Source organism: Amphiura filiformis, chromosome 20 (assembly GCF_039555335.1).
Source record: "Amphiura filiformis chromosome 20, Afil_fr2py, whole genome shotgun sequence".
Classification (NCBI taxonomy): Eukaryota; Metazoa; Echinodermata; class Ophiuroidea; order Amphilepidida; family Amphiuridae; genus Amphiura; species Amphiura filiformis.
The window spans coordinates 56,379,632-56,399,894 of NC_092647.1; the positions used below are offsets into that span (position 1 = coordinate 56,379,632).

Sequence of the window (20,263 nt, forward strand, 5' to 3'; positions counted from 1 at the left end):
GCTTTTATCACTACGCTGGAAAGTAGACCCACATTACAAGAGTCATAGTTGACCTGCCTGGTCTCTATTGTGCTTGTTAAAGAAAATAGACAACGTATCGGACTTGAATGAATAATTTGTGATGCTTCTGGCAAGATGTCACAAGACAATTCTCGAAATAAAATATATGGGTATTAATCCGCGATGTTAAAAGGCCCGCCGATTACGAGCTGATCAAAGTATATGTACTTAAAATTTTGAGTCCTTACCTAAAATCCATGCCATAATTCTTTGTCATTGTTTTACCAGCGTGGCTCATGCATGTCTAAATACCATGCAATTAGAATTTAACTTCGGTAAAAAAAAAGGATAGTTTCAAACAACCATGCAAAAAGCTTTTAAAATTTGAATTTTAGCGCATAGTTTTTTTTCCATGTACCAAGAAAATTGGGTGTTTTTTTTAGTTCTCAAATAAATTCTTAAAAAAGTGGGTTAAATATATATAATTAAAATTTAAAAAAAGTGTATATCGTGTAGGCTCATTTAGTAAAAAATAGAAAATAGAAACTTTGCTGTTTTTCCATTTTTGTCTGAGATAAACCTTTGGAAGAGGGCCTTATAGCCACATGTATCATAATGCTATGGGGGTGGGGAGCCTGCCATATTGAATTTCACTCATGGGAAATGAAATAGTGCCTCAAGACTTTTTGTATCTCAAAGATCTAAACCTGTTTTTAGTCGGGAACGGTCCTTCATTCCATCAACAGTCCGAAGATGGAAGGCACTCCCGCCTCGCATTCCAGGAATTGTGAAACGGACCAGCTTCAAAAAGGAGGTTAACAGCTATCTAGACGCCAACCATTCAGCTTTATCATAATGATAACAGCTGTTAATGTCTTGATATATCTTGACATAAAAGTATTTTTAAAAACACAAATATTACAGGGGTTATCACATTTAAATCTTTGGCCTCATTTTATCAAGTATTCGCTGCAGAAGTGACATAAGGCTACTATAGCAATAGATGAATACAATTTTTGAATAGATCACTTCAAAAATTGTATTCATCTATTGCTATGGTAGTTAATCTGAATACATCACTTCTACAGCGAATACATACATGCCACATATAAAGGTTTATCATTTATAAATAGATAAATCAAAGTTTACACATCAATTGAATTGAAACAATACAAGATATTTATGAAATTTAGTGTAAATTAACACTTTGGTTTAGACTATCAATTTATTTACATCACCATGGAAATCTTATTTGATCTCCATTAAAAATGTTGCACTAATATAATTCATAATCAAGATGTTATATCATTTGTTATGTCAAACCTTGTACATAATTTTTGACTACCTCACAGGAAAACTGCTTTTTTCCTACAAGATTTTGATTATACAACCACATCTACAGTAATGAAATAGCCAGTGGTATTGTATCCTAAGACCTAACATGTTTCCAAATATTAAGATATAAAAACAGGGAAAGTCTGTTCCAACTGTACCAGCTGATACAACAGTGTCACACTAGCAATGGATCAAATTTAAAACAGGGAAAATATGACACAACATCCAATGGGGGAGTAACACAAAATATATAAACAGAGTTAAATATTAAGAGCAATAATTATAATAAAATAAATTCTAAAGAATGTATCTATTCAAATTCACCACGTTTTAACTTGGTAGCGTGATTCACTGACCTATTTAAAACCGCAATAGCTGGTGCCCTAAAGTTTTGGAGCTTATTTCCAAATTTAACCAAAATGGAATAGATTCTGATGTTTGGAATTAAATTTACAATTCTGTACCTAGAAAACCTGTTGGGTTCAAGGATACAATAACACATCTTTCATGATTTCTTATTCATGATTTTTTACAAAATGAAATTAGGTTTTCAAATACACAATTAAACCTGACTGTCTAAGTTAATTCATGGTAGGTATTATAGAAGGAGATTCCACAGAAAAATCCTAATCCACTCAATAGGGTTAAGCCGATTACGCTATTCAACGCGAGTCATCACTTGAATGGATTTAATCAGTGCAGTCCCTCAAACACGGCCTTTGATGTTTATGATCGTTATGCGACAATATCAATCATCTATTTTAAAATTTAATCTAAACCGACCCCCCAGGTGACCCATACCGGAAATGGATGGTATTAGTGCCCTTTTGCATCGGTCACATGATCTTCGATTGCGTCATTGTGTTTCCGAGTTCAAGTTGATTTACTAGTGAAAACCTGATCGAATTCCTTCATTTCCTTCCAAAGTTACGGTGAATTTATGTATTTTTTCTGATCGTGATTAGTAATACTGGCAGGTGTCTGCGGGACTTTTAAACCAGTGGAAATGATTTGGAAAGGTTTTCCAAGACTGGCAAAGTTGTTTCTACGATCCGCCAAGCTTGGCCATAAGAAATATTGGCGTTATAAAATTATCGGAAGTAAATTGTTTTCCTTTGTTTATGGTCACGGCCACAATGCTTTGTGGGTAAAAATGACATCATTCTGCTTAGAAGTCGCGATAACGGTGGTTCATAACCGACCAAGCTCAATAGATAAGAAGCTTAGCAAATCGATAGTGCACCATTCATACCTGATTGCTCAGTATCGACTCATAACGATCATAGTACAAAGGGAACTGGGTTCGTGAATTCTCCTTCTATTAATACCTACCATGGTTAATTCAATGCATAAATAGCCCCGGTAAATAGCAAGAAAATACCATTACACATTTACCATTTCATATGTATACATTGGTTCACTCCAAGTTCAGTAGTGATGTCAACGCGGCCACGCCACAAGCGTGCCAACAAACCACTCTTGTATGTGTTCTTATACGCTCTACAAGATTAACTTTACCCATGCAATTTGATAATGTGACCAGTGGAAAATGCATGTACGTCACTACCGAACTTGAGGTGAGCCAAAGTATAGTGATTACATTATACATATTGTATGACCAAACCCATCTATTCCAAAATGACTTGATTTTATTTAGATTCAAACCACATTTCGGCCATAGAAACTAGAATTTATATTGTACAGATAGTATAACCAGTAACCCTGCATCAACAATTTATATTGATTTCTAATATAGACTTCAATACAAATGATATATATTGCAGATGCAATCCAGTAAATGCAGTCCAGAAGTGTCCTTTACAACCTTTAGTTAATAGGTGGAGTGAATGCAGTGTACAGATGACATCACAAGGTATAATTGGCATGCTTTTGATCAATATAGTATTTTTACTCTTCTCAAATCAGTGTACATTTCATTTGATGCAGTTTCAAATCGTGAGAGTTCGCTCAAATTGCTGGTGTACACTTGCACATGTTTAAAGATGCCATAAAGATATGTGCGCGAATGCCGAGAGTCAAGCCGAGAGCAAAATACTATAGTAGAATAAGAACTTGCATGCTCAGTAAGGCCAGGCACTAATCCACAGTGCAATGCAATCTACTCCACTTTTTATCAAAAAATCTTTTCCAGGTATGTGCTACATTTTAACATAATTATTCATTGCATCTTGCATGGAAGCATTTACAGTAATGTCGAGGTATAAAATTATTCTTTTTGCTTTCATAAAATATTCATCTGATTTGATACATGTTACAAATAATGGTTCACATTCTCAATGGATATCTCATCATCAAGTATAGGCTTCCCAAAGGGTTTAGGCCTATACCGTCATTAATGGCAGTCCGAACAAAAGATTATCAACCCTGCAAAATGATTATTCAAGAAGGTGCAAGAAGGCCCCATAGGCAATAGCTGCTAGGTGTAATAGTTTTGGATGTGTACAGTATGGAATGCAGAAATAGTATTGTCAATGTCTACAGGGCAGCTATTGCAGATAGGGCTTGTACTAACCTTTCGTAATATCAATTATAGCCTAAGGCCGTATGCATACTTTTTATTAGACGTATAATATTTGATGTAACATATCTACGTTATTTAATCTATTGCCATATTTCCGGTAATGTTTAAGTTCTAACGAATGTTTGATGACGTAAAATCGATAATATATTTCTACCAGATATTATACTTAACATATTATCAATTTTACGTCATCAAACATTCGTTAGAACTTAAACATTATTGGAAATAGAATGGGACTAGATTAAATAATGTAGATATGTTACATCAAATATTATACATCTGCATACGGCCTTAAGGATGTAGTTATTAAAGCATATCAAATACTCCAATTATGTAATATATTTACATCTATATTTCAAATCTGTGGTTTAAGAAAGTTATCCACAGAATATGAGGATTTTGATATCATACCTGGTAACAGTCCCTGCATCTTTTTATAAGTTTTTGTTTATGAAAATCCCCATTTCTGAAAATCTTAGTTATATATAAAATGTTTGCATAAAAACAACAAATGTGTACATCACTTTCATGGCAAAAATTTCTTCTAATCACATGTGAATAGAATGAGAAGCTCAGTCAAACTGATAAATAATAAATTGAGAGAGTCAAAAATCTGAACCATTGAGGATCAAACCTGGGCACTTGTGGTTTTTGGGTTATGGGGCTATGTTTAGATTTGAGCCTTCCCTGAAAAAACAAAACAAAACCATCAAAATCAATGACTTCTGAATCTTTTGTTCCCATGCACTTTTACTGAGATAGTATACCTAACCACATCTTTGACCCAATATCCCTATTTCTCCCTTTGGGGTGTTGGCAGTATAAGATATGCTTTAAGAACTAGCAATTGTAAGTTTGAAATCCATCTCTGTAGGACTACCTGAGATACCAAAGAGATGCAGTTTGTATGCCTCAATGTCACCTAGTCTCCTCCTCATCAAATGTCATGGTAACAATCAAGCAAACCCAACCTTACTTTATGTGGTTGGTGACATTGCATATCGCTCAACATGTGACTCCTACACCCATTTTACAATTGACATAATATGATTTATCCTTAGTGTAAGAGAACACAAAATACTAATAGGATTAGAGTTAGGGTTAGGATTTAGGATTAGGGTTAGGATTAGAGTTGGGATTTGTTTGGTATTCTCTTGCACGAAGGATACACCCATAATATGGTGAAAACCTGAGACAAAAATCTCGAATACAATTTCACACACACAAATATAATTTCTTTAGTACCGCTATGGTGGGTGCTTTTATGGTGGGCAGCGGTACATTAATGATCAAAATCCTTTGCAAGTCTAACGATATTACTTGCATGTATTATCACAACATGACATTTTCTGAGGTGGGAGGTAGCATAACATGAGGCATTTATGAAGATCATGTGACCTGTAGATTAGCAGCCCATTCAGGTGGTTTGCTGTCATATGATAACCCTGTACAGCTTTTTACAGCAGTCGATGTCTGCTGCTGATTGCTAGCTGAGGATGGACCTGCTCCTGCAGTCGCACCTGGATATGAAAAAGGAAAACATCAAATATGCAAATGAGCTACCTAATTAGCAAATTAAATTACATTGTAAATTACATTGTAAATTAGTGGACGGCATACAAGCGTGGGGATACTAACACCATTGTACCAAATGTCGTCAATGTCATCAAATGTGGTTCTGAAATAGCAAATGTAAATTGTTTAATTTTATTCAAATAGGCTACTTAATTGACAGCCAAACCTGATAATAAATACAAACTTGACGGACCTCTTTCAAGATATAAATATCAAATCTTCAAATATTTTACCACCTTTGGAGTGAGCTATAAAGTTGATTTTATAGCCATTTATAATAAATGAATCTGATATAACTACCTGAATCTTCATCTGCTGTGCTTGTACTAGCCCCTTCATCTTCACTTGGTTTTGCTGCTAGACTTTCCAAATCATTGGTATCACTATATGGGGTTTCCAACATCTTTAGTACTCGCTGCACCTACACAATAAATGCAAACATAAGTAAAACCATATCAGAAATATAAAATAACCATGATACCTTGTTTAAGGAAATCATTGGCATCATATGGAAATGTGCTTCTGGACCTACTGATGTCTGAGCCAAAGCATAACTAAAAACACTCAAAATATTCTCATATTCAATATTGATATTCAGTGCTCATAGTAAGCCAACATTGTCTCCATTTGGACCCTTAAATTTGAAATCTTCGGGTCCACATTTATTTATGACACTTCATAATTAACAACAGGTAGGTCTAATGTTTGAAAATGCCATATATTGAAGTCGAATGCAGCAAAGAATCTGTCTTACTGACTTTGGTGAAAGGGTACTGTATCAATGGATCTGCCTTTTTGAGTTCTGTTGATATTGAATCCAATAAGATATTAACTACATCATTCTTGATAAGGCCAAATTCTTTAATACCTCGGAATAGTCTCCCTTCTCTGCAGCATTGATGGCATTCTGGGCAATGTAGTTGCGCAACACAAACTTAGGGTTGTTAGCATTCATGACCTTTGACCTTTCCTGGTTATGTTCTTCAAAATTTGCATCAGTAGTGACTTCTTTAGTTAGTCTAGCATTGTAAGAGTCCAGCCAGGCAGACCATTTCCCTCGGTCAGTTTCTTGCTTCTTGGCATCAGTAAGATCCTGAAATGTGAAATTATTATGAAATTGATATTAATATTTTAACCAAAGTGTTATGCTTTTTGAATACAATAATTATAAGCAAACTTGGCAATAGCCATGTGAATGGGGAATACCTACATTAATTTTACTAATTAAATAGTAACAAATTGATGCTAGTATTGAACTTTTATATGGCCACATTTGGCCACATAACGGAGTCCCTCAACATGTTTATAATATGCATATAGTGTGCATATGTAGCTCATAATAGGCGGAAATGTTAAAGTAGACCCATGTTAAGAGTGCTATTAGACCTGTCTGGTCTATATTTTGTGTGTTAAAGAAAGTAGACAAAGTATAGGACTTGAATTAATAATTTGTAATACTCCTGGTGAGATGTCACAAGAAAATTCTTAAAATATAATATTTTGATATTAATCTGTAATGTTATAAGGCCCGCCGATTACGAGCTGATCAAAGTATAGCTCCATCAGTAGTTTCTGATGTCCACCTGCAAGCTGTGATCATGGTGATAATGGATCGACATCATCTACTAATGACCTACTCCATTTATACCTCTGAATGATAGCTGGTGCATTCTTACTTTGATTCAAATGAGTTCCTAAGATTGTTTCTTCTGAAGTTTCTGGTGTTCAACTGATAACTGTGACATTAACTCTTTAGGTAATTTGCATCAACATCTTTGCATTCTTACCATGAGTTCTTCAGCTTGTTCCATCTTCTGTAATTCTCTAAGTAATCTCTGATGTCCACCTGCTAACTGTGATAATAGGTCTGGGTTGACTTGAATTTATACCATCTATTAATAACCTTATACAGCTGATGCATTCTTACCTTGAGTTCTTCAGCTTGTTCCATCTTCTGTAGTTCTCTAAGTAATCTCTGATGTCCACCTGCTAACTGTGATAATAGGTCTGGGTTGACTTGAATCTATACCATCTATTAATAACCTTATACAGCTGATGCATTCTTACCTTGAGTTCCTCAGCTTGTTCCATCTTCTGTAATTCTCTAAGTAATCTCTGATGTCCACCTGCTAACTGTGATAATAGGTCTGGGTTGACTTGCATCAACATCATCATCATCTGCATCTCTCTACATATTGCAAACACATTATGTTACATCCACAGATCACTTATTATATTGAGGTTTACAATTTTCTGAAAGTATGAAATTATTGAGGGAGACCTGAGTATATTGTACCTTAGTCCTAATGCACTGAAGGTTTTTTGTCGAAGTGGAAAGGAAGGAAGGAAGGAAAGAAGGAAGGGAGGGAGGGAGGAAGAAATGAAGGAATGAATAAAGGAAGGGAGGGAGGGAGAAAGGAAGAAAGAAAGAAAGAAAGAAAGAAAGAAAGAAAGAAAGAAAGAAAGAAAGAAAGAAAGAAAGAAAGAAAGAAAGAAAGAAAGAAAGAAAGAAAGAAAGAAAGGAAGGAAGGAAGGAAGGAAGAAAGGAAGGAAGAAAGAAAGAAAGAAGATGAAGGGAAAAGTAGTTTGATTTGGTCCAGTTTGAACCACAGACCCATTTAGTGTAGAGCACAAGACCAGGGATGAGTGTGTACGCTGCCCGGCCAACATTTTGTGAGTATGTTTGTTCGGATGATTGTGCAATCGGATCAAGTGGGATACTTGGTGCTTGCAGTCGCTTTGAGGTGTAGCCTTTTATAGCCCTTGGATGGTTAGGGTTAGTTTGCAACTTTTATTTGATATATTCTGAATCCTCCATGCAAATATGCACCATGACAAAATTAATATTGTAATATCTGGTTTCAGTGCATAATTCTGTCTGTGTTGCTCTCAAATCACAACAGTTTACCATATCCTCAGGTACTGCAGAGGTTCCAAATTAGAATGCAGTGCCTTCCCATCCAGTGCCTGTTTGAGCACATTGATAGCCTTCAATGTAAAATCAAAAATGTGTCTATTTTCTCCAACTAACAACATGCCTTGAATTATTGGGCAAGAGTATTAGGAACATCCAGCAACATCTATGCATCACTAAGCCTAAAGATTGGTATAAATTTACATTTGTGAAATGTTCAATATATTACACCATCTAACATATGAAGTTTTCACATTACATGCTCTTCCATTACAGTAGTTACCTAGGATCCATTTGAGGTTTACATGCTTTTTTCAATTCTTCTGCTGTACATGATTGTGACACCAGGTATTCCAGTATCTTCTCCTTGGCATCATCACATCCAGGAGTGCCTGGGAGGAGGAGCTGACTTAAACATCGGAAACAATTGGTAAAGTCTGCTTTGGTTTGGTCCATTGTGTCAAGGAAAGATTCTATCAGTGCTCTGAAATGACAAATGTGAACATTTAAGAACAATGAATGCCACTGCTTTGAAAGATTTGCGCTGAGGATATTCTGCTGGGTATTCCATGGTACTGGTCCTTCAAAACTTAAACATTATATGACATTTCATAATGCTTGAACCACATGGACATAAATCTTTGCAATACCCGAGGGTTTGGTGGCACAGATGTACTGACTTTGACTCATGATCAGAAGGTTAGATCACAGCAGTTAGATCACAGTAGTCAGGGCTGTAGCAAGCGGGGCGGCCAGGGATGCCATGGCCGCCCCACTTTTTGAGAAATTTGTTATATTTTCTTTATATCTTTATTTCAATTTGGGTATATATTTCTAATTTGGCCGCCCCACATTTGTGATGGCCGCCCACATTATTCAACCTTGCTACGGCCCTGACAGCAGTTATATTATGTTGTACATTTGGCAAGGCTCATCAACTCTACTCCCTCTCTCCCACAGACTAGAAAATAATACAGACTATTCACCGACAGCCAAAGTCCCTGTGCTTTTTATGTTGTGAATTCTTGCATATTCATGAGGGCCAATCATTAAAAAAATTGTGTCTAACATTAACAAATCACACCAGTGTTATGTGCCTTTTTGTTACCCGATAGAGCGATGCGTGTCTTCGTGTTTAAGACCGTAAAAAAATGCAGCTATGTGCGTACATGTAGCAGTTCTCCACCCAGGTGTATAAACTGGTATGGTCATATGTTTGGTAAAACAGATTCTTTGGTGAATGATATGATCCCCCAACAGATTGTAATTGAGTCTACCCAAGATCTATAAACATAGCTGAGACATAAACCCTCAGTTACAGTCAGCACCTTTTTATTTACAAAGTTTGAATTTCAACCATTTGTTTGTAAGAGAGCAAAGGCGTAGCCAGTGGGTGCTCCCCCTCCCCCCGCCATGGCCGTCCGGTTCATGTAAGGCCGTCAGTACCACGGAAGGCGTTAAGTGAAAAAGAAATTGGGTTAACAATAAACTATTTTTGACCCAGGGTGACAGAAAAAAGGGGAGAATTATAAATAATGATGAAAAATTGTGAATGAAATTGAAATTTACATGAAAATTTTTTATGTCGGTACCACCGCTTATAATCCTTTTTTATTTCTGTCGGTACATTTACAAGTTGAGCCCCCTCGGTTCCAAAATCCTGGCTACGCCACTGTAAGAGAGAACTTGAGTTTACCCCTGTCATGTAATTAGTGGACCATTTTTGTTCAGTCTTTCAGCTGGCAATATAAATAGTATCTATTATTGAGTATTTAGCTCATTTTAGTTTATATTTACTGAAACTAGGAGGTGTTGTGAACCAATGAGACCAAAATCTGATGAGTATATAAAGTACCCTACATGGAAATGTTCATTGCACATATCAGACATGAACCTAAAGATAAATTTCGATGTCTCATTATATTCAGAAAGATTCCAAAAGTGCTTACTTATCGTCATCTTCTGCTACTCTTAGAAGTCCCAGTTTCTTCCTCATCTTCTCCATGTAATGTCTCTGGTAGCATTCATCATACAAGGGCAATTCAGCCTTTGCTTCTTGTTCTGGTAATGACATAGAAATAGCCTCGGCAAGCTTGCCAAGATTCCATCGACAGATTTCTGGTTGTTTCTTATAAGAATAACGACCACCATCATCTGAAAAGGAGATAAAATATGGTTTTTTTTACAGTGTATTCACTCTATTCAATGGTGTAATCAGAGGAGGCATGGGCCGAACTACCTCCACGGAAAAATATTTCCAGGTAAATTTGAGATAGAAAAAAAAATTCTGTGTAATCAAGAATGAATTGGACAGCACCTGTCATCTAAAACTGATTTTACCCTCACTAATTGAAGAACACCTGTTACTCTTACCTGATGTGTTGCATATATGGTCAGGGTTGTATGCATCCATAAACCCAAATGGTCCATAGTCAATAGTAGCACCTGCAATACTCATATTGTCTGTATTCAGTACACTGTAATGTAAGAGGGCAAGATAGACACGGTTTTTAGTGGTTATCTGCTTGTTATGTTGCTCTTGATACAGACATGTGAAGTGTAAAATGTCTCTGTAAGAGTGCTCATCAACTCATTCATGAGTTTTGGGCAACAAATGCCCATTTGGCAAAAATTGCCCATTTTGGGGGAAATTTTCCAGATTTTTGCTGGGCTGCAAAATATATCTATCCCCCCTTTTCCCTCCATAAAAAAAACTCCTGGTGCTGCCACTGGCTAATCATTGTCAGTATTTATAAGACTTATTAGAGGGTTTGGTACTTTAGTGACACTCTTTGCTGTCCCCATTTTATCCCTGAAAAATTTCTGTGCTCTCCCCCTGCTCTGTCTTGGCTACGCAACTGGGAAATTGTACATAATACCCACCCATGACAAAATCCCACACACTGCCATTCAGCTACAAGCATAGCAGTCAATCTCATAACCTCCTTATAGAAGGCAAGGTTCCTTGCTCCTGTGTCCTCAGGGTGATCTTCATAGACCTATTTTAGCAGTATAAAAAAGAAACAGAAAACAATGTTATGCATTTTTGAAGCCACTTTATTTCTATTAAATAGCAGTCACTAATTGAATTAATCATTCTCACACATAATCAGTTTAGGACTTTGGTCCTTTTTTGGTGTTCTAAACTTGAAATTGTTTTGGAAGTACTCTTTATCTCAATGTTTGTTACATGAGTATGCACAAACTTAATCTTACTGAAATTCCTGACACAGTATAGAGGCAGGACAGAGTCAGAGAGCCTGCTAAATAAGAAAAGAATGAAGGCATGAGATTGAGATGCCTCATCTCTCCCTGTGTCACCTTATAAAAGAATTCTCAACCCAGAAAGAAACATATACTTGTAACCTTGACATCTTTCTGTATATTGGCATTCCGGTAATTAAGCCCTACAGACTATCACAAATAGACATGTCAGATGGGAGGGGAAAGTGTGATGCATTCAGTATCTGCTTGACCCAAGGTCATTATGGCAGTACTATGATATATGGAGCCAAGCATGCCAACATAGATTAGATAATGTTAATTCTCACCTTAGGATAGAATGTTTTGATAGTATAGTCTAGCATCTTGTCCAAGATGTCTTTCCTGCCAACACTAGGTCCTTGGCGACCTGACATGGGATCTAGAGGCTTGAAGATTTCAAATGACCCAAACCTGTAAGGCATAATATTGATAACATTCATACAAATCATTTTCAGTGAGACAAAAAACACACTCACATAACATTGAAAAAAGACGTAAGATGAAAAGATGTAAGAGAGGGGGAGAGAAAAGAGAGGGTGGAGAGAGACAGAAGGAAAATGATCTGCAAATGATCTCTACTGCTTGGAATGAACCCTTGATTGCATTATGTAGCAAGTGATTCAGTTCATTCTTATGCAAAAAAATTTCAGACATCTCCATTAATATAGATGAGTTGACTTTATCAACAAAGGCAAGGGACTGGTTTATCGATATGCTTGAGCGAACCGCATGCAACTACACGTTCAATAGCCTTATTGTGATGTGGGCGGGAGTTTTAAAAACATGGGCCCTGAACAAAATATGATGCGCGCAAAAAACAATGGAAATTGTGATGATGCGTGCGCATATTGCCAGGCATTGACGTCAGAAGTCAATTCATCTATAGATCAATACGTACAATCTTCCTGTGTTGAGTCTTGTTATATAAAGCCAATCAGCGATAATAGTTGAGTAGGTTTAATAGCTATTATTATTTTAATTTGTAGAGCCAGTTTTCACACCCCTCCAGTGAACATGGGCCTAATCCTACCCAAGCAAATATGCATGAGGTGTCAATGATTTTCTTTTCTCATGTATTTTAATGTCATCATCACTTATTTTTATCATCACGAGCGAGACCTTTCACACCCAAACAAACAAACTTACCTGATAAATGTTGGTGCTATCCTCAATATGACGGTAGCTTTTTCTCGTATAGGATTGCCACTGTAGAACACATCTCTGATGACTTTGGTATCTGAGGTAATGCAACATCCAGCTGAAAAACAAAATTAACAAAATTAAGACAATATTTTCAGTCTCAATGAGTATAAATAGCTAGGAATGGGAACATTACATATTAGCGATATTAGGTAGGAAAATTATACCAGTAGCATTTAGATGACATATTTGTATTAATTATTGTTAATTTATAACCATAACATCCAGGTAATCATTCAGTTCTAGTGTTTAACAATAGTTATAATAGTAACCCTTAAACACAATGCAAACATAACACTTACATCTGTATTACACATGCATGCAACCACTATCACATTCACCTGCATGATATCTGTGTATGCTCACACCATGGTAGGTATTATAGAAGGAGAATTCACGAACCCAGTTCCCTTTGTACTATGATCGTTATGAGTCGATACTGAGCAATCAGGTATGAATGGTGCACTATCGATTTGCTAAGCTTCTTATCTATTGAGCTTGGCCGGTTTTGAACCACCGTTATCGCGACTTCTAAGCAGAATGACGTCATTTTTACCCACAAAGCATTGTGGCCGTGACCATAAACAAAGGAAAACAATTTACTTCCGGTAATTTTATAACGCCAATATTTCTTATGGCCAAGCTTGGCGGATCATAGAAATAACATTGCCAGTCTTGGAAAACCTTTCCAAATCATTTCCACTGGTTTAAAGGTCCCGCAGACACCCGCCAGTATTACTAATATCATGATCAGAAAAAATACATAAATTCACCGTAACTTTGGAAGGAAATGAGGGAATTCGATCAGGTTTTTGCTAGTAAATCAACTTGAACTCGGAAACACAATGACGCAATCGAAGCTCATGTGACTGATGCAAAAGGGCAGTAATACCATCCATTTCCGGTACGGGTCACCTGGGGGGTCTGTTTAAATTAAATTTTAAAATAGATGATCGATATTGTCGCATAACGATCATAAACATCAAAGGCCGTGTTTGAGGGACTGCACTGATTAAATCCATTCAAGTGATGACTCGCGTTGAATAGCGTAATCAGCTTAACCCTATTGAGTGGATTAGGATTTTTCTGTGGAACCTCCTTCTATAATACCTACCATGCTCACACACCCCTTTTTTGTAAATACCTGCAAACGAGACCCCGATTCTGCATATGATTTTTATCTAACCGTGGACAGTAATGTCAGATGCAAACTATTAAATCGTTTTAATTCTGTCTCTGATTATACCTCTTGTTGTAGATATTCCAAGGTGATGCATTGCTTCACTGCACAAGAACTCCCTGATACTAGAGCGAAGTACTTTCCTTCCATCTGCTTGTCTGGAATACGGAGTCAAACCTGAACCTTTCAATTGAATCTCCCATCTCTTCCCTGCTTTGTTGACTACTTCACCAAGATACCTGTAGAATTATCAATATTGTTAGTAAATTAGAGAAGTTATTTTGAAAATAATATTGGGCTATATTATATTTGTATGCAATGACTTTCTTTTGGATTTGGAATAAGTATGAGTTAAAACAATCTTAAAACACAAAACTTAATTTAACATCACAGAAAACTTTCAAAAATATGTTAAAGCATTTAAACCAAAACAGATTTGAATTATTTTATTTGAATAAAAAATATATATTTTAGGTACTAGGTCTGCTAGATTCCACTGGCGGGGGCAGTTGCACAGCCTAACAATTCTTTCTGTTCAACCATGCAAAAATTGCACATATCAAGAAAATCCAAGAATATTCACTTTTTTGACCTCTCGTGGCCTCTACATGTCGACCTTGAAATTACTTCGTAAAATGGAAATCCATTAATTACTCATCTGACTAAAGTTTGGTTGGCCCTGCTATACTGTATACACCCCTTCTAGATTTCGATTGTAATGGACTAGCCTCAAATGCGAAGCTATCAGTGAGCTAATTCGAAGAGCTACATATAATATATGTCTCAAATAAGGTTGAATGCTTTAGGAGTGTGGACATTTGGACCGGCGTTGACACATCTTCTGTCGGAATCCTGTAGATAAAGTGATGTCAATATGTCAACAGAACTTCTTCCATGATGGCGACATACAATGTAGTGCTCAGGAAATGGCTTTGTCAGGCAAGCTCATTTTCACTCAAAATATTGGCCATTTCCAATGTATATTGATATTCAACAAAATGCAGTGCCAAATCTTATCTTTTACGCCAACTTTTCTTGTTATTTGCCTTCAGGCGTCATACTTTTGGCAATATTTAGTCCAGCCGAGCAACGGCTGGACTCTTGCATCCCAGTGGTTTCTGCTTCTTTCTTTCTTTCTGTCAACATTTGACATAATTGGCTCTAGCTCCCTAATTATTCGACCGATTCTAACCAAACTTGGGCAAAGGCTCCACTACCCCAGCCTTTACATTTGACATGACCCATTTTGGGTCAAATGTCACGCATGAGTAATTTTGGCTAAAAATGCGAATTTTACCAAAAATGCTTCTTCTTTCTCAGCTTACATGGTAGCGCACTGGACCTTGGTCATCGGCATCGACTATAGTTGGAGTCTATGGGGTAAACACAGATTTGGGGTCAAAGGTCATTAAGGGATTTTTCTGCACATAACCAAATACTTTCAAAATGCTCCCTTTCCTACAGATTACATAGTACAGAGATGAGATTGACACATATGCACTGACATTAGCTGGTGTCTATAGGGTAAACACGGATTTTGAGTTCAAGGTCATGAAGGGGTAAAATAGGGTTGATTACTGAAAATCACCTTAAAGTTCACTTTTTCCTGCATATTAGGTGCTGTGATCATCAGAATAATGCAAAAATGACTATAGCCTTGGGTGCATGTAGGGTTATAATCAGATTTGGCTTGAACATGGGGAGGGGTCTGTTTTGGGGTCAAAAGGGGTAAAATTTTGAAATTTGCCCAATTCAAATGAAAATTAGTATATGTAATCACGGTAGGATTCAAAATATGATGGAGGTCATTTCAAGGTCACCAGAGGTCAACCAAAGGTCAAAATGGGTCAAATTCCAAAATTCAGTCCAATTTAAATGTAAATTAGAATATGTAGTATTGATATGATTTAAAACAAAATGGAGGTCATTTCAAGGTCATCAGAGGTCAACAAAGGTCAAATTATTTTATTAGGTAGATTGTTATCAAACGTAATGCCAACATTTTTTATGAAAAGGCAATTGTGTTCCAAATCTTTTCAAGGTCATATAAGGTCACTTCAAGGTCACGGCTGGACTTCGCAGCCTTCTGAGGATGCAATATATCTAGTTTGCCTTGTTTTCTGGTGTAAGTGTACACTTTGTCACTAGTCGCTACATATGTGATCACTATGTGATCGCTATGTTACTTTGGGTTTAAATTTTTACAATTTTCCTAAATATAATCATGAAAAAAAAAAGTCAGGTATTTTTTCGGAAACCCAAATTGTATGGTCGAGATACGAAATATCAGGGCTGTCAACATTTTGGAATTGCTTGGCGTGAGACAGAGGCCTACCGGGATTTGCCGACTTCAATGTTCATTTTGACCCATGATTATTTGAGCCATGGCGCTCGAGAATGTGAAAAGCAGGGGGGGGGTAGGAACAAGTTTATTCATGACGATGCGTGAGATTTTACTCAATTTTCAGCTTTTTGCGTGAGATTTACCTTTAGGTGTGAGATTATACTACCTTGGCGTGAGACCGTGAGAAAGTGACCCAATGCGTAAGACTCACGGCCGATGCGTGGGAGTTGACAGCCCTGGAAATATGTCAACATCAAAAAACGTTGCCGACACCCGCCCTAAATGGACATAAATACTTTCCTTCTTTTATTTGTCCCCATCTTTTGGAGAACTTTGAATTTGATCATAATTAAACTTACATTGCAGCTCCATCTCCAAGTTGCCCAGCAAAATAACCAAATTGATGTCCACAATAGCAATGTGCAGCAAGTTGACTGCCTGGCAACAGTTTATTACCACCAAAATATTCAGCAAATTCAGCTCTTTGCCACTGCTCCTCATCAAGATCCAGCAGTCGTAATGCAGATGACGACACTGCAACTGTGTCAGGATTAGCGACGGGGGATAACTTCATCTTGGAAAAGCAAGCACCTTTCACCTGACGAGGTTGAATTTCCTCTACAGAATCAATTGGAAGCGATCTCAGCACGAGATTGTCAAAATTAAGAGATTCTAATGATGCCATTTTCTTTGGACGTAATTTGTTCTTCGTCATACGGTGCAACATAATTTGAACAGGACCTGTTTTATTTTGTAAATTGTTCGGACCATGACCAACTTGGCTAGCTGAATTTGAAGATACCTGAGATGAAGAAGAAGAAGAGGAGATAAGCTTACAGATTGATCGACTTCTGAACTGCACTTTGCCACCGCAAGAAATGTGCAGGGAAGCAATATGTATCGCTCGATTCATAACATGACTAATATCAATCGCATGATCGCAAAACATGTACAGATTTGTGACAATAATCCGATAAAAATCTTGGATCCGGGATCCGGCCTTCAAAACACGACCTATGACGTAATTGACTCCCTAGCTTACGAAAAATTCATGACAGATTGCAACATGCGCCCATGAATTTATTTGTCGATCGAATATTGAATATTGCCCAACCCTGCAAATTTCAAAACGTTTTTGCATTGCTGCATTGCTGGTGTAAAATTGGGGCTAAAAAGTAATACAACCACCATGGAGCCAATGACTTTAGGATCACCACCGCATTCCCATAGCCATCATAATATACAGCCAAGTCACAGTGGCCAATTTTTGCCAGGTAAGTCATTGTTTTGGTTGTCAAAAGAAGTATCAAATTATTGATGATTTTTTTAAAAGTCAGCAGTGTCATGCTGTTGAATTCTGCAACTTTCTGTGGTCTTTGCTCATGAACAATATTGAATATGTTGAAAATGGTACACTATACTAGAAACTTGAATTTCAATTGAATGAACACTAGCTTTCAACAGCTGTGTGTGACCCAACCGCAATCGGCTATCGTATATCGCATAATATTTCACACAACACGATTACAATTTAGGCTAGTACTAGTAGTAGGGTGTCCACTGTGCAGCGCGCACGGCGTACCGTTGTTTTCCATTCACACACAAGCACACGGCTTGTTGAACGCAAAAAGCAAACGTTTTAGAATTGCTCTCATTTGTTTAATATTTAAGATAGAGTATATACAACTTCGTAATACAACTAAAAAGGGATGAAATCAAATAAAAATCCAAAAAATATTGAAATCCGATGAGTATTTTTGCATCTACGATTGTCCAAAGTTGAGGTTTTTTCCGACTCCGAGCGGCCATGTTGGTCGTTTTTTTTGTGATGGCTCCAATATTTTTCGTCAAAATGGTGATTTATATCTCAAAATAGAAACTACACGCGGCCTATAAATGATTATTTTTATTAATTGTATATTAAGTACAGACTTCAGTGCCCTATATACTGAAATCCCTAGATTTTTTGATAAGGGGAAAGTATTTTAATATTTTTTTCAAAAATGTATCACTTACGGAAATATGGTTCCCGTGGCCCAATATATTGTATGTGATATCAAAATAAAGCTTGTTCTGTCAGCTACAACTAGTACAAGATCCATTAAAAAAAATCTCTGTAAATCGCCCACGTGTATTTTCTTTCCCATACATTGTCATACCATACACGCCCGTTGGTTTCAATGCGAAACAAGGTGAAAATCAGCTGCTGTGTTGCCAGCTAGCTCACGCATAATATCGTCCCGCTGTTAGTGCACATGACTAGCGTGACGTGCAAAACCAAGGCATGTGCCTGTTCTGTATGACGGCGCTGTCGAGTCTGCATGTGTTGCCGTATTCAACTAACACGTGGTTCGCTCGAAGCCGGTTGGGGCCGGTTCTGTGTTGGTGATTGTAATAAAAAAAAATTACTGTTCATGTTCTGGTACATTTTAGAGTTGTTTTATCCCGAGTTTTATAAACAATAAAAACCAGGCAGTTATGTGGTACAGGTTTTTGTTTAAAAAGATCATAGGCTTGCAGATGGTGAATAGAATGTTATTTCTATTTCTAACGTAATGATTTGTTTAAATGCAACCACGCAAACCATTAGACTCAGTACACCGGTCGATCTTACCGTTTCCGATGTTGATTAAGATACTTCTTGCATCGATCCCGAGATGCGGAAAAAACCAATAGTCATTTTTTCCCACATAAATGAATAAATAACAAAAAACCCGATCCCCGAGTGGACTCACCCATTCGGTGACGTCACCACGATAATCATCCTTATCCTCCTTGGTTTCTAGATGAGATAGACGTGTGGATTTTTCTTTACCAACGCTAAGTATCATTACGAACCAAAGGACGAGATATACAGTTTGTTTGTTACACCTGAGGTAAAAACCAACCAGTATAGTACGCTAGGGAGATAGTTTTGACGACATTTTTCGCTAGAAAAGTGACAAAAACGATCCAAAAACTTAGCTTGTATGAGTGTTTCCGTTCAGATATCACGGAACACACGTTTCAAAATGGCCGCCCTTAGGGCGCCATTTTATTTTTTGTTCTCACGTAAAACAACTATAGCAGACTAGTAAGTTATTATTGTTGTTTTTACAGGACTGTGTATACCTGTATGGTGACTGCTTTTCGCTATGTTTATGGTGTGCTCTATCGTTATATCTTTCAGTGCTGCGTCTGATGACGAGTTACTGCTAAGAGTTCGGTGGGTTTCCGAAGGGACCAGCCTGACAAATCTTCCCCAAAGGGTTTTCAGTTTTTCATCCCTTTGTTTATATATTTTTTATATCATACCACTACATCAGCGTCAGCCACTGTGCGTGTGGGTCTGTTTATTGGGCTTGAGCTTGTGTTCGGGGGTAGTGCTATCGCTCCCGATTACTACAATGTCCAGGCCTTGTCAATCATGCCCTTCCCTTGTGGCAGAGTGGGACCCGCATCCACTCTGCTACACCCACAGGGATTGCTCTAAATCAAATAAGTGTGCTTCCTTTTGCATAGGCTTATCGGACATCCACTTCGAGGATTTAGAAAGTAGCGCTCGTTTGGGTCTTCGACACAGACAGAAGACGAAGACTAAGAAACAGAAGCCTACAGGTAAGATTGATATGGTAGGTACTAGCGCCGACGGCAAGGGCCAAGCTAAGGTAACCTCTGGGGCTCCGGTCCCGGGCAAGCAGGCGGACCCTCCGGGGACTGCTAGCGAGCCCGAAGGCCTAGCAGCCAGCGAAAGCACTGACTTAACGCCTAAGCTAGTAGCAGGCAGCAGGGCGGTACTTGCCCTAACAGGCGAGTACCAGTCTACCAGTGAGATCTCTAGCGAGTTTCTTGCAGGTGGACACCCGTCTATTGCTGGCGAACGCAGCGGGTCTAGCACCCGCGAAGTAGCGGCGACGGACAGTATGCCAA

At 37.6% G+C, this 20,263-nt stretch overlaps 2 protein-coding genes across 2 annotated transcripts in view; one reads left to right on the plus strand and one right to left on the minus strand.

Moving 5' to 3' along the window:
- Positions 1-3,574: 3,574 nt before the first annotated feature.
- LOC140142061 (protein adenylyltransferase SelO, mitochondrial-like) lies at positions 3,575-17,367 on the minus strand. Its single transcript, XM_072164001.1, has 12 exons — positions 16,714-17,367; positions 14,077-14,249; positions 12,777-12,888; positions 11,918-12,041; positions 11,250-11,365; positions 10,740-10,843; positions 10,316-10,520; positions 8,650-8,850; positions 7,520-7,640; positions 6,321-6,545; positions 5,753-5,873; positions 3,575-5,397 (listed from the first exon to the last, which is right to left on the minus strand). The coding sequence occupies exons 1-12, from the start codon at positions 17,301-17,303 to the stop codon at positions 5,267-5,269; spliced, it is 2,223 nt and encodes a 740-aa protein (XP_072020102.1). The 5' UTR covers positions 17,304-17,367; the 3' UTR covers positions 3,575-5,266.
- Positions 17,368-17,491: 124 nt separating this feature from the next.
- LOC140142064 (nucleoporin NUP35-like) overlaps positions 17,492-20,263 on the plus strand; it is a 32,045-nt gene continuing 29,273 nt past the window's right edge. Inside the window, exon 1 of the mRNA XM_072164005.1 lies at positions 17,492-17,628. Within this exon, the coding sequence (XP_072020106.1) occupies positions 17,544-17,628 (85 nt within the window). The 5' untranslated portion in view covers positions 17,492-17,543. The remainder of the gene's footprint in view (positions 17,629-20,263) is intronic.